General features: G+C 39.0%; 1 protein-coding gene across 8 annotated transcripts in view; it reads right to left on the reverse strand.

Annotated features, from left to right (window-relative positions):
- Positions 1 to 25392, reverse strand: part of LOC101744557 (phosphoserine phosphatase) — a 30337-nt gene extending 4945 nt beyond the window's left edge. The window contains exons 1-4 of one of the 8 annotated variants that reach the window (XM_062669809.1): positions 25325 to 25392; positions 19145 to 19345; positions 15868 to 16002; positions 12143 to 12288 (exon numbers count right to left, since the gene is read on the reverse strand). In XM_062669809.1, the coding sequence (XP_062525793.1) occupies positions 12143 to 12288; positions 15868 to 16002; positions 19145 to 19345; positions 25325 to 25356 (514 nt within the window). In that variant the 5' untranslated portion in view covers positions 25357 to 25392. The other 7 variants (XM_021348787.3, XM_004927307.5, XM_004927304.4 and 4 more) reach the window with 7 other exon arrangements.
- Between the last annotated feature and the right edge of the window lie 102 nt (positions 25393 to 25494).

Genomic DNA, 25494 nt, shown 5'->3' on the forward strand with positions numbered 1-25494 from the left:
GTTTCCACATGCATTATTATTAGATTACTAGCTGACCCGGCAGACTTCGTAGTGCCTCAATCGATAAATAAAAGACCTAAGCTTTTGTATAAAATAAACTTAAAACAAACAAAAGGAATCCGTCCGACGGGGGATCCACATCAAAGGAAAAACAAAATGGTTTATTTTTATTTAATTCCGAGCATTTTCATATTTATCTACCTTTTAAACCTTCTCTGGAATTCCACGAATAATTCAAAACCAAAATTAGCCAAATCCGACCAGCCGCTCTCGAGTTTTAGCGAGACTAACGAACAGCAATTCATTTTTATATATATAGATAGATACTGTCAAACGTGCAAACACGAATAAAAACATCATCCGAATGAACAATAAGATTTGCGAAAAAGTTGTGAAAGAAAAACCTTGTGCGATATTAATTGAAATATATTATCTTATCGATGTATCGATTGCAGAACTACCTCTTAACAAATGTTCGGATTGCTATTATTACATTACTATCTCTAATGTATGAACAACTTACAAACAACCTTATCGTTTAGCTGTTGTCATTGCCAACGGTGTATGTCAACTAGGATATAAATTTTTAATGTCGAAATTAATGTTCTAGAGTATTTCTGTATGTTCTGTAATTTATTTTATCTTGTTATTTAGTACTTTCAAGTGCAATGACCTTTGCTAAGGCCTTGTGTCAAAACGTTCTTTTTATGACGCGTTCTTTCGCGTTGTTTATTGGTAAAACCCTTTTTTTTAATGAAGGATTACTGGTGGCCCGGAGGCCTTTCCGGTTTCACCAGAACAGGACGAATGCTCAGCCAGAAGTAAAACCTATGAGCGCACGACTAAAGCAGCCCAGTGGTGCTGGGAAAAAGCCATTTAACGCTATCGACTCTGGATTCTCATACTCCACTGGAGGACTGTTTTAAGAGTATACCTCCGGTCAATCGGTCGTCGCCCCTAATAACCTTTGTAGGCGTAAACAAGCGAGGATAATCGCGAAGAGCTTCCCAATCATTTTGCAGTTTTAATACTTTGTAAAGGTTTTTGAGTAACATCGGAGGTCCCGGTCAATTTACTATGAAGTAATGACCTCCTAGATACAAAGTATGTCCTGATTATCTTGAGACACGAGATGGAAGTCTGAATAGCATGGTAGATCGTTCGTGCTTACAACGAAGCCTCCACCGGTGAGATTTAAAAAAAATATAGTACTGCTATTACGGAATATAATAGTCCAAATTAGAAGTGGCTAAGATCTCATTCACAGGAAGGTGTAGAGAGACAATTACAGAAATATTTTTCGAATAAACCAGTATAAGTGTTGAATCCCCTGCAAATCGTTCTACTTGTCACTTGGTTTTCTTGTTTTTGTTTCCGAGTAGAATATGATTAAAATAATATAAATAATACAGAATATACCTCCTCGTACGATTACAAGACTTTACCGAGAAGTTAAAATTATTATTTTGAATTGCTTTTTTTTTAAATAGCGTCTCTGGTAACTGAAATATTTAAAGCAATCGTTTAAATTTAGGAAACACTAGAACTGATTATGTTAAAAACAAAGAAGAAAGCAGTTTTGTTCTATATAAATAAAACTAGCGACCCGCCCTCGCTTCGCTTCGGAAACTGTAATTTATTATTAATTGCTCCACTATTTAATGGATATTTTCAAATCAAGTCTCAAGTATTTAATGGATATTTGAAGTCGTCGTGGCCTAAAAGATAAGACGTCCGGTGCATTCGTTGTTGCGATGCACCGGTGTTCGAATCCCGCAGGCGGGTACCAATTTTTCGAATGAAATACGTACTTAACAAATGTTCACGATTGACTTCCACGGTGAAGGAATAACATCGTGTAATAAAAATCAAACCCGCAAAATTATAATTTGCGTAATCACTGGTGGTAGGACCTATTGTGAGTCCGCACGGGTAGGTACCACCGCCCTGCCTATTTCTGCCGTGAAGCAGTAATGCGTTTCGGTTTGAAGGGTGAGGTAGCCGTTGTAACTATACTGAGACCTTAAAACTTATATCTCAAGGTGGGTGGCGCATTTACGTTGTAGATGTCTATGGGCTCCAGTAACCACTTAACACCAGGTGGGCTGTGAGCTCGTCCACCCATCTAAGCAATAAAAAAAAAAAAAAAAAAAAAAAAAAAAAATCAAATCAAATCAAAAAATTTTTATTCAACATAAATGAAAGTACATACTTGTTGAACGTCAAAAGAACTACCGCCAATTCACAAGAACTAGCCTCCGTCCTGAGAAGAATTGGCAAGAAACTCAGCGGGCATGTTTTTTTTTTTTTTTTTAATAAATTATTATTTATTAATTTTTTAATATTACATATTTTTTTTAAATATGAGTTTTTTACAATGAGTATTATAACGTAACAATTACTACAATATTGAAATGCCCGGAGCGAGCAACTCATTCCCACTTTGTTTTTTTTTTTTTTTTTTTTTTTTTTTTTATGATTGAAAGTTTACTGGTGGCCCGAAGGCCTTTCCAGTTTCACCAGGACAGGTGGGCGAGCAAAGGCTCAGCCAAGAGGGGTGGGATTTGCTAACAACTGCCCGAGCGCCTCCGAAGGAGACCTAACAACTCAAGAGCAATTGTTTCGCGAATGAATCTACTACCGGATCGGAATCGCGACCCGCTGAGAAGATCCGGCGAGAAACTCAGCGGGCTGATGCATGGGTTAGGTTGCACGTCGACCTCTTTGTCGAGTTCGACGAGTACGGTTACCGGGGTCCCTAAGCCTGCCCCTGGTATTAGAGCTGAAGGCATCTAATGCAAAGGTTATTGGATCTGATGGATCCGTAAGGACGTGTCTAGGGCGTCGACGGTGACTGGCTCCTGCATGATCAGGATTCGGGGAGTAGTCAGCGGCGGCAACGATAAGGCGATTATCATGACGTATAGCCTTATCGAAGTATCGTTCCGACGCTGACTTCATGTATTTCCGAATTGATTCGAGGCCCAGGTCGTCGTGTAGGTCAACGTTCCTCACGAACCACGGAGCCCCGACAGCTAACCTGCAAAAGCGGGATTGTAGGGATTGGAGGGTGTCTATGTGTGTGCGGGCCGCGTGAGCGAACACCACACTCGCGTAAGTCATGACGGGCCTTATGCAAGTTTTGTAAAGTGTCACCTTGTTCCGAAGGGACATTTTACTCCGCTTACAGATCATGGGGTAGAGTCTACCGAGAATAAACGCGGCACGGTCACGGACTGATTTTATATGCGGGCGGAATGTCATCGATGCATCCAGGGTAACGCCCAGGTACTTGACCTTCCTGGCCCAGGGTATGGGTTGTCTAAAGAGAGTAATCGGGGGTGTGAGATTCCTCCTCCTAATCCGGGAGGAAATCCGTGTGGAGCTTCCCCTCTGAAATAGCACCGCAGTACTTTTCGCTGGGTTGATGTCTATGCGCCATTTTCGGAACCACTGTCCTAGGGCTAGGGCTGCGCTCTGAAGCTTCTTCGCGATTAGGGACTTATTTCTACTAGAATAGTAAACAGTCGTGTCGTCGGCGAATAAAGCTAAATGGGTCGGCGGCGACCGGGGAATATCGTTGACGAATAAGCTAAATAGGAGGGGTGAGAGGACAGAGCCTTGCGGGACTCCAGCTGTGAGAGGTCGTGGGGAGGAGCGGGTTCCCTCGACTCGATATCGAAAAGAGCGGTTCGACAAGAAGTCCCGTATGATGAGCACGAGACTATCCGGCACGCCCATGTTGAATAGTTTGAAAATCAAACCATTGTGCCAGACTTTGTCGAACGCTTTTGCGACGTCGAAGAAGAGAGCTCCCGTGTATAACGGTTTTGGTCGATTAAGCCCCACAAGAATGTGCTCCGTGAGGCGGTGCACCTGTTGAACGCATGAGTGATTTGTACGGAATCCGAATTGTTCATCGATAAGAATGCCCTTGGATGAGACGAAGTCTCTGAGGCGTTTGTAGAGCAGACGCTCATACAGTTTGCCTAGAGACATGAGGAGGCTAATCGGGCGGTAGCTCGTCGGATCATTTTTTGGTTTACCGGGTTTATGTATGCCGATAACGTCCGCTTCTTTCCACACCGCGGGAAAGATACAGTTCGCCATAGCGGCATTGAAAATAGATGCCAACATCACGATGAGTTGGACGGGTAGAAGTTTAATAACGCGGTTGGATATACCGTCGGAACCGGGAGCCTTGCGAGGGCGTAGGTCTTTGATCAAGTCTTTAACTTCCATCGGGGTGACGGGTGGTAACGCATCAGAGGGTGGCAAGGAGGCTCTGCGTTCTACCTCACTGTCTACTAATTCTACATGAACAGGGTCCACGGATTGAGTGCTGGGCGTGCACTGGGTTTGCAATGTATCGGCCAGCAGCTCTGCTTTTTCGTCATCATCGAACGCCGCGAGTCGGCCTGAGGGGCCTACGAGGGGGGGCATAGTTACTACCGTATCCGATTTGAGAGTACGAGCTAAGCGGTAGTAAGACCTTTGGGAGGGCGCGAGTCCTTCTAAGAAATCAGACCATCTGGCATCTCGGACTTCGGCGATGCGAGACTTTACGTCGCGTTGTAGGGCACGCATTCGAATACGATTTTCCGCGGTAGGATACCTGTCGTAGGCGCGTATCGAGGCGTTCTTAGCTCTAAGAAGTTCCCTAATATCGTCGGACAATTTGAAGCGGTGAAGGAAGTCCTCCGCTACAACTTGTTTCGATGACCTATCTAATGTCGAGGTGATGTGTGACGTTAAGATGTCTATGGCTTCAGCGGTATCCTGAGGAGACGGGATAGAGTCCGGGTTAAACGGGAGCGATGGTGGATCAGATTCAGCCAGGCTGATGCCCAGCGTGTGCCAATCCACCACAGTCCTCGTGACGGGAACGGAATCGGGAGCGCGACCGAGCTTCATAACGACGGGACGGTGGTCTGAATCTAACTCTGAAACTACTTCGATCGAGTGTAAGCGCAGAGTTACGTTTTTTAATAACGCTATGTCGAGTATATCCGGGCGATGCGCGATATTTAGCGGGTAGTGAGTCGGGGTTAGCGGAGCGACGATATCGAAGGCGAGATCATCGACTAACGCGTCAAGCCGCCTGCCATTCGGGGTTGTGGTGTGTGAGTTCCACCTGATGTGTTTACAATTTAGGTCGCCCGCCAGAATGACAGAGCTCCCCATACCGAGCAGCGCCTCGATATCACTGCTTAGAACGATCTTATCCGGTGGAAGATAAACGGACGCGATAACGATCGGCGCGTGTCCCGTCAGTGAGATTCGGCACACTGATGCTTCGATATTAGCGAGCGCGGGAGGATCGAGCGGGACGCAATGCAGGGCTCTTCTATAGTAAATGACGGTACCACCACCACGGGCAGAGAGCCTGTCGTTCCTGACCATGTTATAGTTCGCGATTTTAGGGTCACGGCGCGCGGGCTTAAGTAGGGTCTCCTGCACTAAAAAGATATCAATTTGGTGGTCACGCAAAAAGTCAGAAACCTGATCACGTTGATTTGCGAGACCGTAAGCGTTAAAAAATCCTATCGTTACGGATAGGGGCTTTATTCTACTTATATACGCCATTGATTACCGGCGGAGTGAGGGGAGGACGTACGTATTTAATGACGCGTATACGTCGGCGTATTCCTGCACAACGGCGATAAAGTGTTGTGCAGTGGAGGCAGCGCGAATGGCGTCGCCCAAAGCGTTAACGCGCTCAAAGTTGATCGACTGAAAGAAGTCGATCGCTAAAGCGAGATTGTCGGACGCGGTCGGAGGGCAAGTCGCGGGAGAGGGACGAGTCGCGGGGGCGGGACGAATCGCGGAGGAGGGAGTTGTAGCCGTGTTCGTATACGGCAGCGGTTTTGCCCAGGCCGAGACACTGGGCACCGCCGCCGGAACGAACGCTGGCTTAGCCTGCGACGCAGAGGGTGCCGAGGCTTTGATGTCTGGGCCGGAAGCTCGGAGGCGGTTTTGGCGGGCGACGCGGCGATTTATTTTAGGGGCTCGGGGGCAACCACGGTAATTCGCGGGGTGACCCTGTGTTCGACACAGGACGCAGCTAGGCGGTTCCGTCGCGGTTTTTTGGTCGCGAGCGCAGAGGGCCGTGGCGTGATCGCCCAAACACTTAACACATCGGGGGCGCGCGTGACAGTTACGGGAAGAGTGCCCGTACAATTGACAGTTATGGCACTGGCTAGGAGTGCCTTTTTTATGGGGGGCTTCGACAGCGATACCAGAGAGCCTACAGACGGTCTGTGTGTTAAAGATTTTCTTACCCTCGGGGGTAGGCTGGAGAGCGACTAGAACCATATTATATGGCTCCCTACCGCGACCGGTGTGCATACGGTGCACAGAATTCACTGGTAGGCCTTGTTCTAACAGGTCGGCTTTTACGAGCTCTACATCTAACTCTTTAGGGATTCCGCGTATTACAACGCGGAGTTCGCGCTCCTCCTGGAGCGTATACGTATGGAAACTTATACGCTCCTTACGGAGGTAAGAAGAGAGGGCCCTATGGTCGTCGGGTGTTTGAACCTTAATTTGAATGCCGTTCGCGAGGTTACGGGCATTCGTGAAATTTATATTTTTGGCCTTAAGGGCCAGGCAAACTCGATCCCAAGCTGCCTTCTCCTGAAGGATAACCGGGGGAGGGGTCTGGGTTTTATTTTGTGCCACCGGACGCGGCGACGGAGTGGCACGGGCTGGGGGCGCAACGGGAGTCTGAGGGCGGGGGCGCGACGCGTTCACGGCTTTGCTAATTTTAGCGGCCGCGGGAGCTCGAGACTCCGCGGCACGCTTCTTACCCTTCTGTACCAGGGTGAATCCATCCGTCGATGAGGCGGGGGCGAGGTCGACCTCCATGTCCGAGTCAGAGTCGGAGCACGAGGAGGCGGGTGCAGGCGACCTACGAGCAAGTGTAGGTGTTTTAGAGGGCGCGACGGAGGCCGCGGATGATCGCTCAGCTGAAACGATGGTCACGGCGGACGACGCAGCAGCTTTTCTCGCCAGTATAGGCGACACGGGAGCGGCAGGCACGACAGAGGCTGCGGTGCTCAATGCAGAAGCTCTGCACGCAGGTACAGGCGACGCAGGAGCAGCGAGCGCGGCGGAGTCCTCGAGAGGGCTCGCAGTGTGATTGGCCTTGAAGGCCAAAAACTCCGAGGCGAGCTGTGGGTGGCGAAGTCGGAGGAATTCCGCGAATACAGCGTCCATGATCGCTGAGTACCCAGGTGGGGCGGCCCCGGGTCTTGAAAACACTCGCCTTGCGGCGAGGCCCCAACTTCTCGGACCTGAGCGGTTCTATTGAACACAGGTGGCAATGCGGCGCGATTACTACAGGACAAAGAAAAAGCACAACAAAACAGAAATTACGAAAAGAAACAAAACAAATAAATACTTGCAGGAAACCACTTTGTCGGCAGATGTACCACGAACACAGAAACAACAAAAGGAAACAAAACAAATAAAAACTTCCAGAAAGAGCACTTAGTCGGCAGATGTACCACAAACACAGGCCGCGCGAACAATGGCCGGGCTAACAAAAGCCGGGCGAACAAAGACCGGGCGATCGAGTGGACGATGAGCACGTCCGCACGTGACGGGTGCCTCTATCGGAATGCTCCCACTTTGTGCAATCTTCTAGATAATCATTGACTTTATAGTAAGCTTTATTGCACAGATGTTCTTTAACAGTTTTCTTAAACCTATGTATATGTAGGTTCTGAACATCTTGTGGGATTTTGTTGTACAGGCGCACAACAATTGTATTATTATACATATAAACCTTCCTCTTCAATCACTCTATCTATTAAAAAAACCGCATCAAAATCCGTTGCGTAGTTTTAAAGATTTAAGCATACATAGGGACAGACAGATATAGGGACAGAGAAAGCGACTTTGTTTTATACTATGTAGTGATTGTATGATTTTTTAAATTCTTGAAACATTATGCGCAATTTGACTAAAAATAAGGGCCTGTTGTTGTAACATTTTGACCGAATCCTAATTGAGATCTGATAAGTATCGATCAATAATAAACAAGGCCCATAATAAAACACATTGTTATTTGTCCTTCATTGAAAAATAATCCAGATCTAAAAACAATATTAATCTCTTACAATCGATAAACAGATAACATAATTCGCAATTGTAAACGACAAGGTTATTTTAGAGCAACTTATTAGTTAGCCGATTTAAAAACACATGATAGATTTTGTTTAAAACGGATTTTGTCAAATGGACGAAAAACACTCCAATTGAAACTAAATCTATTGTTCCTTAAACGAAAAGGAACGATCGGGGCGCCTGAGAGACGCACAGGCCCGCCGCCGTCGAGCGGGGGCCAGGGAAGCGGATCTCGCCCAAGCCCTGACCCTCAAGTGTTTCGGGTCTCCCTCACATGTCGGCCTGGGGACCGGCGAAGGGGGCCTAAGAAGACGACGTGCAAGCTGCTCTGCACGCGTTTTATGCATGAGCATCCGGGTGATGGAAGGCCAGCTATTCTCAACCCACGCTGGTTCTGACCCAGCGGGGTATTCCGTAGGATAGACCATTCTAACCGGCGCCATCTAAGCGGGCTTTGGACAGCCTGCCGACCGAGAGGGCTGGTGTGGCGCCGACGACCGCCTGTCCGGCGTCCCGAGGGGGAGGGTGATGGCAGAGATGTGCTCCGCACTAAACGCTTCACTTTCCACCCTTTGCCTTTTCATGAGCTCTGTCTCATGCGAGGTTTGGACGCTGGTTGTTGAGCGACAGGAGGTTTTAGTCGGTTCGACTCCGACATGCCCCGCCCTCCATCCCCAGTGAAGGGCGGAAATAAAGGAATGTATTTTTATATTGTCATAAATAACTTTCTCTGTTCCATTATTTTTTTATTATAATTTTGTAATTATTAAAGTGAATAAGAGTAAAGAGAGAGAGAAAATCTACTGATCGTAACCTAAAAATATGGATATACACAACGTTTACATAAGCGTGCTTATGTGAAGAATTGACTTATAATTATTAAATACGGGGGTGTCAGTACTGGTTTTCTGTCATACATCCGTAGTATTTGGTATTAAATTTAATGGTTAATTATTAAGTTTTCTACTTTACCCCGAAGCATCATTTAAGTAGAAGAATCAGCAATTGCACTAATGGACTTAAAACTTCAATCGATATTAATGTAGGATAAAATAGTCTGCGTCATTTACGCTGATGACCATAAGCTCCATTAACCAGTTATAAACTACCCAACTTTAATAAAAAAGAAAGGAAATCAAAACAATTAAATAATATGTTGATACATTCAATACAAGCAACTCCGTATACATATCGTAAGTCACTACGGGCGTGTCGTCAGCGTTCACGTGCTGAACGCATGCGCGCGATAATGATTCGTGCCATGTCATTAAAGATTTTATTACTAACTGTCGTACATATTATTGCGGCTTTGCCTTTTTTTTTATTATCAATTACGAGAGACAAATACTTGAAAAAAACCTTTAATTTATTCTTGGAACTTCCAATTATGATTAAACATTATTCGTCCAATACTGTTTTGTTACAAAGCACATGTGAACGAAAACAGAAAGAGCACGTTGTTTACATAACGCAGATAAACGAAGAATTAATTATTAAATTTAACTTAATTAGATAATAAATAATTCCGAAAGTGAGATAACTAAATGATATAATAAAATCACGTTTAAAATCACGCATCTCAAAAATGTTTATTAATCAATTATAATTTTAAACACGTGGAATGAGATTATCGTGTTATACACGCTTTTCCTCCCAGCTTCACCTTGACAATAGGTTTCCAGTTATTGGAGACGTCCTAACAGAGTTCGGAGTAGAATTGAAATAAGTCGATCAGATTCTATATAATCGTTGACACTTAGGTGCTCACTTTGTTGACCTGAATCTCTGACTGATGAGGAGAATTAACATTGGTCTTTTTCTTCCCAGCATCAGGGGCCTCGAGAAGGAACTCTCGAAAGCTCGATTATCAGTGGTGAGCCGGCTTCCGTGCCAGTGCTTTCCCAGTTCTATAGTTCTCTTGTCTTCTATAGTAGTCCCGATCCTTGGGATCTGATTGAATTGTGACCTCGGACTCAGTCGCATCACCAAGTGTTGAATGATCATGATTGCATCGGAAAGTACCTGGATTGAAACCAGGTCGAAAACAGAGTGCCATTACTTTGGATGCGACTTAGACACGATAGATCACACGCTCGATATCTGCTCTGCATGAGAGGGGCTGCCCCGTGTCTTCGTCGGGGAAATTAACTTCTGCGAGTACACCATACCTCGCAAAATCAGACGACAGGGTGGGGTAAGGTAGCGTAATTTTATCCCCCGCCTACCTCGATTGAGTTTTGTATCATTAGAGGCTCGGACGCGGGTGGTTGAGCGATTGGGAGATTTAGTCGATTAAACTCCAATATGCCCCGCCTACCGCCCCCAGCAAGTGAAATTTCGTCCTAAACTGTTATATAGGGCTTACAGGCTATTTATATAAAACGAACGTCAAGAAATTCTTTTAAAAAAAATCAATAAACCTGTTAAAGCGATTTCAATTTGATGTTATTACCTGCACAAATATACTTAATTCCCTTTTTGGTCAGATTTAATTTATACTAAACACGGACAAACGTTATTTTGTAATTAGAATTCATTTAGTAGAAAAAAAAAATGGATAGTATATTAGACAAAACATCTGAATTTGCAATTTATCTTCATTATTGAAGACATTTGACACGAGACGATTTCTTAACACGATTACGTCATGCAAACATGCCCACTATAGTTAGAGCAATGTTATTGGCATTCATACCTTATATTTTCTCCGGTTTGTGTATGTGTTGTTCATATGAAACATGTTTATCGTATTAGAGTGATAGCCCTGCTATATTTGTAGTGATGTTTCTAAATTAATGGTTCATTGTGAATTTCTTTATGGTACCCACTTACAGGTAGGTAGGTAGGTCATCCTGCTCATTTCTATCGCGTAATTCTGATTTGGAAATTGAAACAGTCGTTATAATATTGCGCGTTTGACTTCAGCATTGAAATTCGGTGCGTTCTTTGTGATCATTCCTTTGCGCGTTTATTCGGTTTAAGCCACATTTTTACGTGCAAACTTTCAAGTTAACCGTACGTCCTGTGCGAGTTTTAACGTTCTCGATAACGTAAAAGTTAACTCAAATTTGTATGGATTTGGAACGTTTGCCTACATTTTCCGCTAAGGACGTTGTTCCAACTGCACACAAATTTGAGATAACCTTTACTCGATAAGCACACTGAAGTCATTGAAAGTGACGTTCAAAGATTCCGTTCATACAATTGCATCGATCGCCCACCCTCGAAAGAATCTAACAAAACATTTTTTATCAGAGCGATAAGAATCGGCCCAATTTATCAATACGAAGCGAACTAAACAAAACACGAATCGCGCGGGTGCCACATGTGCGTCATTGTGGAAATATAGATAAATGTGACCTTACCCTAACATATGATTTGATAACAGCATCATATGGAAATTATCGTAGCCTGGTATTTTCTTTGTTTATACTTTTTAATTGAATAATACCCACTTATTGCATATACATATATATAATCTTCGGTTTTACGATAAACGAGACATGTTACCTTCTATTAAATTGTCACTACAGCCCGTTGACATCAAATAATAATCTTTTTTTTTTATTACCAGAGCGCAAAGTTACGGCCGATAATAAACCAATCTAGTACACGTTAGTCATTGACAAAGTCAATTAAATATAAAAAAAATCGAGTTCTTTTTCGAAATTCTCATTCTATTTTTGATTGCTTAGATGGATGATCGAGCTCACGATAGACCTGATTTTAAGTGGTCACCGGAGCCCATAGACATCTACAACGTAAACGCCCCCACCCATCTCGAGACACGAGTTTCTAAGTCTCAGATTTAGTAATCTGTATTCTCAGTTTTTCGCCCCAACCTTCAAGCCCAAACGCATTACAGCTTCACAGCAGAAGTAGGAAGGGCGGTACCCACCCGTGCGAGTTCACAAAACGCCCTACCACTAGTAAAGAACGCTTATTCAAGCAGCATAAACATTGGCTCGTCACCTAAAAACACAAGTGAAGCGATATTAAGTAAGAAACTTACCATTGAAATAAAACTTGAGTCGATTAGCGAAGATGTTGATAGTTGGGATGTTTAGTCTCTCCGCGACCGGTTCTATTAGACTCCTGAATCCGCCCGAAACTAGATATACGATGACTCCTCTTTCGTGTAACTCTTTCACTAACTCTCTGCAAAGAAATTTATAATAGTATTCAAATGTTTTGTTGTTTTTACCAATAGTCACATTATTTGAAGAGAGCCCTATCAAATGAGTTTGGCGTTTATCTACCGCATACCAATATGGCCAGGTTATGAAATGACACAATAAAATTCTTACTTCACAAGTCAAGATCTGCACTAGTCAACTATGAACGGAAAATACAACAGAAGACCGAAATGGACTAGCGATGTTTGTTCGTGAAAAAAAAAAACGGACTCAAAAAGATTATCGGCCAACTATGCCCGCAAAGCTTCCATTGTACTCTAAAACTCCAGGATAATCCAAGGACCAGGACCACTCATACGATTACCGAAGAAAGTTGTTAACAAACAAGTGACGATTATAAAACTGCCAAGTTAAACTACGACATGAATTCAAAGTGAATACATGCTTCTGCTTAACGATATCAATGACGGGGATAATAGATTAAAAAAAAATCAAAACTTTGTAGCGCGAACCCTAATATCGCTTACTAGTCAAAAACAGCTTAGTCTAAAGCCTTGTTCGCACTAGGCGAGTATTTTAGTCGAGTACCGAGTAATTTAGTGGCTAAACTACTCGCTACTCGCCCGAAAAAATAAAACAAAATGGATTGACTTGACTAAATTATTTACTAATCTACTCGACTACATTTTGGTGCTCAGACACATTTAGCTACTAAATTACTCGGTACTCGACTAAAATACTCGCCTAGTCCGAACAAGGCTTAACTAGTCAAAAACAGTTTAGTCTTAAAATCGTAACACAGGCAAGGTTGCCATAAACTTTCTAAGTCTGGTTATGTAAAAATTGTAAGAAAAGTTTACGGATAACGAAATTTTTTTTTTTGTTTGTTTTTTTACTGTAGCCACTAATATTGTCCCAAATTCTAAATTTTTAGACGGTACTTAGCACAACATTCAAATGGCCACGTATGACGTACTTAAAGTATTCGAAACGAAGGAAATAATTTAACACCGACAGGAGAAGACTTATTTAACTACTTCCTTTCAATACTTAGGGTCTGACCACAGCCGAAATCTTCGTTCATCTCACAATTTTCTTCTTCGCTGTCCTCCACATAGTTCTAACTTTTTACATTCCTCATTCACTATTCAGTCTACTCTTCTATGGAATGCGCTCCCACTCAAAATAAGGTCGGCCACTAGACGTGAAGCGTTTAAGACGAAGGTTCGAGAACTGTTTCTCAGAGAGTTAGCAGAGTCATCTAATTGATAATATTTGTTTATATGTGTTTTTATATGTATATATTTATGATATCTATATGTATATATTTATGTATGTTATATATACACATATGTTTAAGTAATATCACCTTCACACTACACCTACCAAGCTTCATCTCTGGACTTCCCTAAGGTAGACTGTTAGAGAATACCTATGGCATTAAGTCCGCCTTTATACTTTCTAGTATATGAAGTTATAAATAAAAATAAAATAAAAAAGAAGACGAAGATAATAATATCATAGTAATAAAAATATTCTGAACTGCATATAGATGTAAACAAATAGCTGTTAAGAGGTCAATTGGGCAGTTTGATAAAAGAAAAAGAAACTTTCGTATCTTGAACCGAATAGCGGGTCAGAATCGAAGCGATAGCTGAAGCGGAGTTAACTAGTAATAAACTTGAATTCTATCAACGTACCAACGTCCGTATGATATTGTTTAATTGGTTTTTATATGCAACACACTACAGTCATTAACTTGCAGTTGAATGTGTGTTTGTAAATATAATTTTCGCTTCTTTTTTTTAAATCTAAAACGTTGTCATTCTATTGTTTACTAGCTGACCCGGCAGACTTCGTAGTGCCCCAACCGATAAATAAAAGACTGACCGGTGGGGGGGGGGGGAATGTTTGATGCATCATTTGAGCTGCCAGTTCATTCGGATAATTAATAAACTTTTGTCTATAGGTAACTGCCGTGCTTTCTGTCTAACGCGGTTTGAAGGGTAGGTCTGCCGTAATATAATACAATGGCTATGTGTTCACCTTCAGGGTAAAGGGATGCCAGGTAATTTTTTTTTTTTAACACAGAGTAAATAAATAAAAACTTTACCCTAGAAATCCACCGGCTTAACATATTGTGCCCTTCAAAATATATATCGCTTAACCAAATTGAATTTCACGATTTAATATCGCGGTCTTTTTTTACTGTTTGTACTGTATTTATGGATTACTTTAATACGACGTAAATATTAAAGTAGTAATTCATATAGTATTAAACAAAAATAAATAATTTAATTGTAATATAAATAAATATATTATAACTAATATAGTTTTCGTGTTCAGAGTACGACTAAGGAGTTCTACATCGACATTTGAATAATGCGCTATGTACAGTTTATTTTTACATAAAAAAAGACGAGATTGAACGGTAACAATAGTTTTAATTATGTCTACAACTCGCGAAGTTCGAAGAAAATACTAATTCACTTTTCTCGTCCCTCTATATAAGTATGTATATACTATTGTATATACTATTGTATATATTATTATGTACTTCATTAGAGCAGATTTACAAAATGTAATAATTAAAACCGGCTCGGACTGCATTCAATAGCCTAGATAACTGTTATACATTGAATTTGTGAAATGTTCAAAGGTCATATGTTAAGAGATTATCATAGGCGCAGTGAAAACTAGTTTGAACCGATCATTATAATTAGAAAATCATTATAGCAACATTGTCGTTACAACAAACACGTTATGCAATAACTAATCAAGCATTTGCAAAATTAACAATAATAATAAACATACGCGATTATTCCAACTAGTTTCGTTAAAATTGTTTGTGCATTGAAACTTGAGTTTAGATATGATCTAATAACTTGATTTTTCATATAAAACTGACACTAAGCTGGCTTATAGTGTACGTGATAAAGAACCTACTGCTGCTACCAGTGCGTACCAGACGTCTTGGAAGTTCGCACGGTTAGGTACCACCACCCTGTCGATTTCTGCCGTGAAGCAGTAATGCTTTTCGGTTTGAAGTATGGGGAAGCTGTTGTACTGTTAAATCTGAGACTTTAGAACTTATGCCACAAGGTGGATGACGAAATTTACTTTGCTGATGTCTATGAGCTCCGGTAACCATTCAACAGGTGGACGGTGAGCTCATCCACCCATCTAACCAATAAAAAATAAAATTTTCAGGTGAATTTAATCACATTATAGAACTAAATTACAAAGCAATAATTAATTACATGTGAATGTTGCCAAACACTCCGTCAAACTATTTTTGAACTATTATATTTTTGTTTACCAACAAAAGGTTACTCATAGTACAATTATTTTTAAAAGAGTAGGTAATAGAAGCGTTTTGGTTATGAAAGGCTTTTGAAAAGGTACAAATTGTATACCCTTTCTAATACAGGAAACACAGTGTTCACAGAAAGATTATGCTAACAACGGTTAAAGATAAGTATACCTCAAGGAAAGCATGAATACAAAAAATGTATAGTTCATCTAAAACATGTATCTAATTTAAAAAAAACAAGGTTACCCTCAAAAAACAACAGATAATGTATCAATATTGTCAACTTACGTAATACCAGGAGTTAGTCTAACTGGAAATTTCTCAATGAATTCTCTGATCTGACCGACGTTAGGCCTGATGATGTCCAGTCTCTTCTTCAAGGCTTCCTGGAATGTCATATTGCCGCCCATTGCTTCCGCCGTCCTGTTCAAAATTTAATTGAGTATTAGTGACACAGCAATGGAACTTAATGCTATTTAGATTAAAAACGATAAAATTCTCTATTAGTATATACCTGAAATTGTAAGTTGTATTTAGCCGAGACTGAGTTACAATTTTATTTCTTCCACCTATGGAAATGATCTGCACGATAAGAAAAGACATAAACCATCAAAAAACTGGTAACACTGCAAGTCAACTCTTTTGAGCTTTTCCAAGAATCTTAATAATTTAAAAAACGCATTATCAGGATGTATCCGAAATAATTTTGTAATTAATTTGGTTCGCGTCTATTGAAATATTTTTAACATGAAAAAGAAATATCTCGCTATCTCTGTCACACGCCCGCATCACAACGTTGCAATATTGAAACCTTATTATTATTATTTAAGCAGTCGATTCAAAAGGTATCTGAACTGAATCCTTAATATAGAAATTTGGATTGGTAATGTTGTTGCAGTTTTCAATTTTTGATACTTGATACTGAGACCTTAGAACATACATCTCAAGGTGGGTGGCGCATTTACATTGTAGATGTCTATGGGCTCCATTAACCACTTAACACCAGGTGGGCTGTGAGCTCGTCCACCCATCTAAGCAATAAAAAAAAAACTTATAAAATTTTACGAAAGTAAACATTTCAAGCAAATCAATCAATCAAATCGATCAATATTATCATGCAGCAGAATAAAAGAAAAAAATATTTTTACAGTCTATAAACTTTTTACACCGTATTTAACATGATAAGGAATTACAAGTAATCATGTATCTTCTAAATGTTTTTTTTAAAGGTCGTTCGGTACGCAATGACTTTTTAATGAAACATGATAAAAAAATTAATTTATCTATCTGTTACCAATTAAAATGATAACGTGAAAGGTAGAGGTCAGAATCGATTTTGCAATATAATTGTTTTACAGGTATCGATGATAACAAAAATATATTATTTTTTAACCAATACCTATCGTTCGAGCATTTCATGTATCTATCTTTTAGCCCACAGAGGTCCACGGCTGGACATAGGCCTCCCCCAAGCCTCGTCCCAACGACCACAGCATTACATACAAATTACTAAATTTAACTAAATCATTTTCCACAATATTAACGAGCCTAGTATCACTAATGTTTATACCGTGATTTCCCCCTTTCGGTCAAGTACGATGCGATTTCAGCACGATGGCCTATTCTTAGATTAGGCCACGTTCAAAAATAAAGTCGTGTGCGATTTTAAACGCCTATAATTAGATATAAAACTGTTTCTTAATTTGCCTCACTACGATGACACAGAGCAGAAATTTATTTAATGCTTCCAATTCAATTACTTATATTATTATTTTAATTACAAGGTGTTAAATGCATGAGCAACTGTCGGACACACGTACCAAATGAAAATTATTACATTTATTCGTTCATGCGCTTTTATTAGCTTGAACATTATCTATCTATATATCTAACGGAATATTTCCATGTAATTTTTCACAAAAGTTAAATGTGCGATTATAATAAAAATTGCAAACATGTCATGGACCTAAGAAAATAAAATATCAGGAACAGCAGAATAAAAAATATTATGCTTTAAGTTATTTAGTATTTTTTAGATTATTTGAGATATTATATAGATGCTATATAGTATTTTTTTAGCTTTTAAATTATAAATATTTCATTCTAAATTCATGAAGGTCATAGATTTATAACAATAATATTAGTAAGACGACATTTTCCGTTTATTTGTTATTCTTAATCAAATTCCATTATACTTATAGTATATTATAATTGCGATAACCAATTTTAGAAATTTCTTTAGGAATAATATCCCGATGCCTTTAAAACAAACTAATAAATAAATAATGTAGGTTGTAATGTATATTCAAACACAAACATGACGAAATATCTCGGTCAAACTAATAATTATCAATCCTGCTATTTATAAATTCGAATATAGGACAACCTAAGAATAGTTAACCCTTGTTTTGTCGCTTTCGAGGCAAAATGTAGTGCAACTTTTTTATCTTCTGAAATTGAAGTTGCAAGCCGACAAAATTATCGATATTCATCGATGTTTTTAAGTCGCTAAGACCTCTAAAACAATGATTCTCAACTTATGAGCCGCGCACCTTTTTTGAGCCGCCAAATTTAAAAAAAAATTATATTTTCATATTTAAATTGTGCATCATTTACATAAGACTTAAGATTATATTTTAGTTCCTAAATAAATTAGATTATTTCGTGCTTATAATATAAATATGTAAACATTACTCGAATCACATCTCACACGAACGTGACACAAACAGGTCCTGTGTGTTTGTCATCCGCCATAACCACACCGATATTTATAATGTATTTGTAAACATGATGGATTTATAATGTATTGATTTTCACCGGCAATCAACCTAGCGTGTTTATAAACTAAAATAATTTTAAACTAATTTCTAGTGAAGTTAGAGAATGAAGTTTTCAATTACATTATGAATACTTGGAACTGTGATTTTTTTTTATATTTATATAAGTTATATTACATTTTTCTTGTCGTGCTTCTTCTATCCACACATTGGTCTACAAAATGTTTAGAGACGATAGCGGTAAAACTTTCTACCGTTATTTAATTATCGTATTATTAATTGTTGGTAGTCTAAGGGACTATTCCAACTACTCAAAAACCGGTAGGTGAACTCACGGGACCAATCTAAGAGAGTTTGTTAACAATGAACCTAGCAAGAGCAGTGCTTTGTTGAATCTAACACCGGACACTCGTGACCCACTGAGAAGATCCGACGAAAACTCAGCGGGCTGATGTATGGGTTAAGTTGTACGTCGAACTCTTTGGCAAGTTCGACGAGTACGGTTACCAGGGTCCCTAAGTCTGCCCCTAGTGCTAGAGCTGAGAGCGTCTAATGATAAAGTTAGTGGATCTGATCGATATAGCTATGCACTCTTTGCAGTATGCGAGTGTACTAGTATCGTTTTCAATGTGCTAGATAGGCAGACGATATCACGGCATTTAACTTGGAAATCTGAGTGGAGATTCACTTTAAGACACCTTTGTTAAGGTCTCAATCGTATATCGGCTGCCCGGTCCTTCAAAGAGCTCATGCACACTCATTTGCGTAATGAAAAAAGAAATACTCACAGTCTTTTAACCTCGTCTCCTTTCCCGCAGAACTTGGCCAGTTCATCGATGCCTTCATCTTGTATGACGGTCGAGTCTACATCGAAGCAAACGCAGTCCGCTGTCCTGAACAACTCCTGGACAGTCTGTTGGGGCGACATCACGCTGATCGACACCAGTGAGAGCGTCTTCAACGTCGCGTACTGCAGGTTGCTTTTCAAACTGCAACGATGGGCATTAAATCAGGACCCTGACTAGGCAAAACTTGCCTTGTTCCCACACAATAAAGCTTATATTTCTTTAGTAGATTACGTCAAACCGGTTGCCAAAGATTAGCGAGAGCGTTAAGAAGGAAACGTCAATTTAAGCAAAACGATACAGTCGTACTCTTGATAACAATCAGTGTATCCGATTTATAAACGAATACGATAAAATATTTTATTAAATATTTAGTATCTATAATTTATCGATATAGATACCGATATTGATATTATCAGCTGCAGTAAAAATGATTACTCGATAAATATCAAACAAATCCTCCCACCTCTAAAAATCTTTCACACAAAATGAGAGCTACTCACATGCTATATGCTTCTCAAAGACTTTAGCGTATACTAAATGCGTTCCTTTTATTCGTGAATATTGCCGACCGCAACATAATATGGTTAAAACGTGTGCATAATTCCAAATGACCCCAATAATAGTGCAGTAAACGAGAACAGTGCTTATGTTTCCTCACCGCATTTACGAGTATCTGTTTTTTTAAAAAGAATTTTTTTTTTCGTATTGCTTAGTAATATTATGTGCGTGAAATTTAGATCAAAAATACAATAACATCCTATACCTTTAAACGAGCAATTCTTGTATATATATATCGACGCTTGAAAGGCAAACGTGACTAAGCGACAATAACTGCTTTGTACATAAATGATAGGCAATAACCATATTCGATGCGCAAAAAAATATATATTTCTAGGTCTATTAAAATCATTTCAATCCTACACCTCGATTCGTTAAAATATATTTTTTTTCAGATATTTCAACTTTCAATTAGTCTACTGTAAAGTTCACACATTGTCGCTTAGCACGTTTGCCTTTCAAGCGTCGATATATATAATCTGAATCTCATAAACGGCTCCAACGATTTTCATAAAATTTAGCGTACAGGGGATTTCGGGGGCGATAAATCGATCTAGCTACGATTTATTTTCAGAAAATGTTGTCTTATTCGTGTTTTCAATAATCAACTCTTCCCGACATCTATTGGCGAATAATAATACTATTTTTCTTAATTGACGGCAACTAACCGCTTTAAAGACACAACAAGATGGCGTTATCAAAAAAAACCGAGCTCGGACATCATCTAGTTATCATTAAATCTTTTATCTTTGTGCTAATTTAAAAGCGTAATACAATTTGAAAGCTATTTAGATACAAAAATTTGTACTGTCGGGGGAATCACTTTGAATACAGGAATTTTTAGCTCACCAATAATCGCGTACTTGTATTTTTTTGCGTTTACGTAATTTGCTTGCGATTATTTAATTTTCATGTACGATTACCTACTCAGTTTTATCTACTTCTATAAAAAAGAACCTGAAGTGATTGAAAAGTAAAGAATTCTATTTGAATTTCGACTTTATTAAGATCGACGTTAGATCGAGATTTATAAATGTAGGTTTTACACTACATAAAGTCTACATGGTTTTTCGTTACGTGACGATTTCTATCAGTCAATCGGTATTGCAAGTTTCGTCTTTTTTTCTAGATTAACCTAAGCTGATGGTCTTGAGAGACCATTTCAGCGTAACCGGGCGAGTAAGTGAGATCACGGGGCTCAAACCTGACGCTGTTGCTAACACGAACCCTAGCAAGAGCCGTGCTTCGCAAAATCTACCATCGGATAAGAAACGCGACCCACTGAGAAGATCCGGCGAGAAACTCAGTGGGCTGTGTCTGTGGGTTAATTTACTCGCCGAGCCTTTCGTCGCAGGCGAAGGATTCGACGAGAACGATGACCGGAATTTCGTTAAGGATCTTCGTCCAAAACAGATTAAGTTGCTCAACTTGCTAACTTAGTCGTTCCCCTAATTCCTATCCAAGGTCTACCATTCCCAAGGAATATCTGGCCGTAAATACGTAAATAAAACTACTACAACGTGAACACTGTTGAACTTTGACGTAAGAAGTGGAGATCCAATAATTTTGATACATCCGCTGAATTAACCTCAAAATTGAATTGTATATTGCTTCGCGAGGCTTCACATCAAACATAGGGAAGCCCGGCCGCAAACACGCGTGCGGGCTGGCAACATGCCACCAGGCTTCGACCTCATGTCTCAAGGTGGGTGACTTTCACATTGTGAGACACGTTCAACTATATAAATAATTAAAAACAAAACCTCAACGAAGCCGAGATGGCGAGTGTATTTTTTTATTAATAGATCGGACATACAATTCAGTAAGACCGTCTAAAGTCAGAGAAAAAATTAAATTTGTTTTCACTCATGCTAGCCAGGAGTGATTGTTGGGTAGGTATATCGTATAGCCAATAAAATATTGATGCGATGCAATGGAAGTACCTTAACTATAATAAATAGCAAATTAAGCAAATCTTTTATGCAATAAAAGCAGATAATTAATGTATTCAAGAGTTGGAATTTTAAAATATCATAGAATATCAAGCACAGTATGAAATTAAAATAAAAAAAATATGCCCCCTAAGTATAGTTTTAATTACTTGGATTCCGTTGAGTTTACAAAGAAGTATATTAATGTAAGTTAGTATTAAGGTAATGTACCTACCCAAAAAAAAAAACACCGCGAGGCTAATACTTTATATACTCTCTGGTCCAAAAACAATATAATATTTCCTGTAATAATCTGTATAATTTCTAATATTATTTATCTACACATTCAAGACTTAATTTACGACCAGAGATTGAGTCAAAAACGCTAAAAAGCTATACAAAACATTCAGAAATACACTGGAAATGATTCTGAGTAAAATTTCTTTAAAGCATTTTATCGCAAAAGCCTTAAAACCACAAATTCTAAAAAAAATATACTTTAGAAAAAAAACAAATCGACGATCCTAAAAAAAGGAATACGGCAAACCAGTTCAGCGGCTTTAACCAAAATTATGTTTCTTGTTTTAGGGTACCCGGATTTCGAATTAAGTAATTAATTATTTCGATGCTGTCTTTAGTTTTAAATTTGGCTATTTATTTACCTAGAAAATACCTCATGAACCCATAATAATGTGTACTTGGATATAAGTAATATTTAAAACCGCTTTTTTTTGCTATTTCAGAACATCATCTCAATATTTAAATACTGTCAGTTGAATGAAAAAAAAATTAAATTGTGACTCTTCTAATTTTACTGTCTACGTAAAAAAAAAACCTTTTTTAACCGCGAAATATTTATGATAATGTCTGAGACCTAAGCGTAGTAAGTTATTATTGACATTTCATTCGTTCACGTGTCAATCTAATGGCCAAGAAAAAGTAGACGCCGTGTGAACGCCCTATAGATTGATAATAGCTAAACATACATGGTAATGCACTGGTTTTAATTCAAGAACTTTCACTCCGCACGAGCAAATATTTAACAAAACTTTAGATCTCATCACATGCATGCAGTCAGAATAAACGGTAATAAATAAATAAAAACAAATTCACTTTTTAAATAGACAAAAAGCATGCATGGATCCCTAACAAATATATTACGCCTAGATACCTGTAAAGAGCCATCTCTGTTGCTTCTTCTCCGAGTAACGAAACTATTATGATCGAATTCACTTCAATCTTATTTACTGATTGCGGTATTACTTATCTTTCGTAAAGGTTACGAGTGTAATAATGAAAGACCCACTTTGCGGGAAATACGACGAACACGCCTCCGTCGAATGTGATATCACACGGTACAGTAAACTCATGCCGGTTTTATCGCCTTATATCCACAACACTCCTCGAGATAAGTTATGATGCGAGCTACAAAACTACTATCTGAGAGCTACGTACTATGAATGACGTCACCGCGCCGTCTTCATTAAAAGACATGCTGCCAGACACGAGCCATACTCGAAGCAGGAATAACGAAACGATAGCCGTCTCGCTCGAACGCGATAGAAGCGTATGGAATATTTTGTGGACGCTCTTGTTTTGCTAATTGCGTTAAGAGCGAAACAGATAAACAAGCCGTCCTTTGATAAAAATGTTTTCTTTAAAAAAAATGTAACAGTGTCAATGGGGAAATGTCCCTGCGCAACAGATGATAAGAATAATATTTACGTTCGATGTTAATCCTCTATAGATCTCATGCAAAAACAACAACAACCTATTTCATTTTACAAGTAATTTAATTTTGTGCACTGTAATTCGCACGTTATACAACAAAATTCCAATAAAAATTCAGAAAAATGCTAACAGACAAACTAGAACACTTCATTTTATTATCACTGTTAAAACTTACAATAAATGAAAAGTCGGTTCGTACCTGTGCAAGTGCAATAAGGATCGATATGATACGATAATTACCGATCTAAACACGCGTGATATTATCAAAGCACCATGCCAGCAACTACACACCACAGCGAAACAATAAGGGAATAATAATTTATTACAAGGTTACCTTGTTATTGCGATTGGAAGGCCACTAGTGTCATTCATTCATTGTTAATTATTTACTGTCTATACCAGCTGTATCAATAAAGATTGTCTGTTAAATAAGAACACTCTTTACTTGCACGGTGCACCATTGTTTGTTAATGTTCAATAAAAATGGGTGTAGACTTTAAATTCTTCATCTTTTGTAAAGAATTGTGTGGAATTAGGATTTTAAATTTCGAATAGCTCATAAAGCACAGGTTAGGCGAATCAGGAGTAATAATATCAAAGATTATTTGAATTTAGTGTCTAAATAAAACAATAAGATAATCCTAGATACTGATTAGTTATAACAACTCGATTACGTCAACTTTTGACAACGGTATTTTTTTCTTTTGCCTATCACATTGAAGCATTTTTAACGATTAGAACCTCTGATTAGAACAGACCAATTTCTTATGCAATTTATGGAATGAAAACTTTAAAACATTGGTTTCAGTCAGCTGCGAAGCACGACTGGAATATACCGTATATAATATAAACTTTATACAACGCGATTACTGGAGAAGCTAGTAGAAAAAGGTCAAGGTCAGTACTCTGTACCAGTGTACCAGCGTCATGATAGCATCTGATGTAGGATCCTAAGATCCTCTGATATTGAGGGATCCCGCATTTAGTTCACTTTTAGCTACATAGATTCTAAGTATTAGAAAATATTAAAATTAGTAATATTTAAATAATTTTGCTTCTTGTTTTTATGTGTCTGCTTGGCAATACAGCTATCCGAATATCTAATAATTTTGAATTTGTTTTTAAAAACTGCTATTATTTTAAACCCAAGACAAATTTACACACTTATGACTAAGAAATAAAAGGATCCCTCGAATTAAAAACCTTTCTAACTATTTCTTTCGTGAAGCAGTAATTCGTCTCCGTTTGAAGTTTTGGGGCAGCCGTTACAGAGACCTAATTAGAACTTATATCTCGAGGTAGGTGGCGGCATTTATATTGTAGATAGCTGACCCGGCAGACTTCGTAGTGCCTCAATCGATAAATAAAAGACCTAAACTTTTGTATAAAATAAACTTAAAACAAACAAAAGGAATCCGTCCGACGGAGGACACATCAAAGGGAACACAAAATTGTTATTTTTATTTAATTCCGAGCATTTTCATATGTATCTACCTTTTAAACCTTCTCTGGACTTCTACAAATAATTCAAGACCAAAATTAGCCAAATCGGTCGAGCCGTTCTCGAGTTTTAGCGAGACTAACGAACAGCAATTCATTTTTATATATATAGATGTCTATGGGCTCCGGTAACCACTTAACATCAGGTGGGCCGTGAGTTCGTCCACCCGCCTAAGCAATAAAAAATAAATAAAAAATACAAATGAATATGCTATCCCGCGATTGTGGTGAATTCTGTTTTTCGTTTCCAGAGTAATCTTAAAGCGACACAAACAATAAACCCCAATGTTCTCTGTCAAAAATGATATCAAAGCACGAAAAAAATAATCACAAAATATGTACATACAATTCGGAGATTGTAACAAAATCAATTGATTGCAGTAATGAAAAGTGAACTCACGGGGTTATCGTTTTTATTACATATATGTACATGTTTTTAACGCATGGCTCTTGACTGTTAGTGTAAATATTATGTATTGTTATTTTGACGTTAGCAACATTAATCATATTTTTATGTGTGGCGTGTTTTGATCCATCTGAAGTCTCATAGTAAGGAATAAGACACCCTCT

The sequence above is a fragment of the Bombyx mori genome, chromosome 8 (genome assembly GCF_030269925.1).
Source record: "Bombyx mori chromosome 8, ASM3026992v2".
NCBI classification, from domain to species: Eukaryota; Metazoa; Arthropoda; class Insecta; order Lepidoptera; family Bombycidae; genus Bombyx; species Bombyx mori.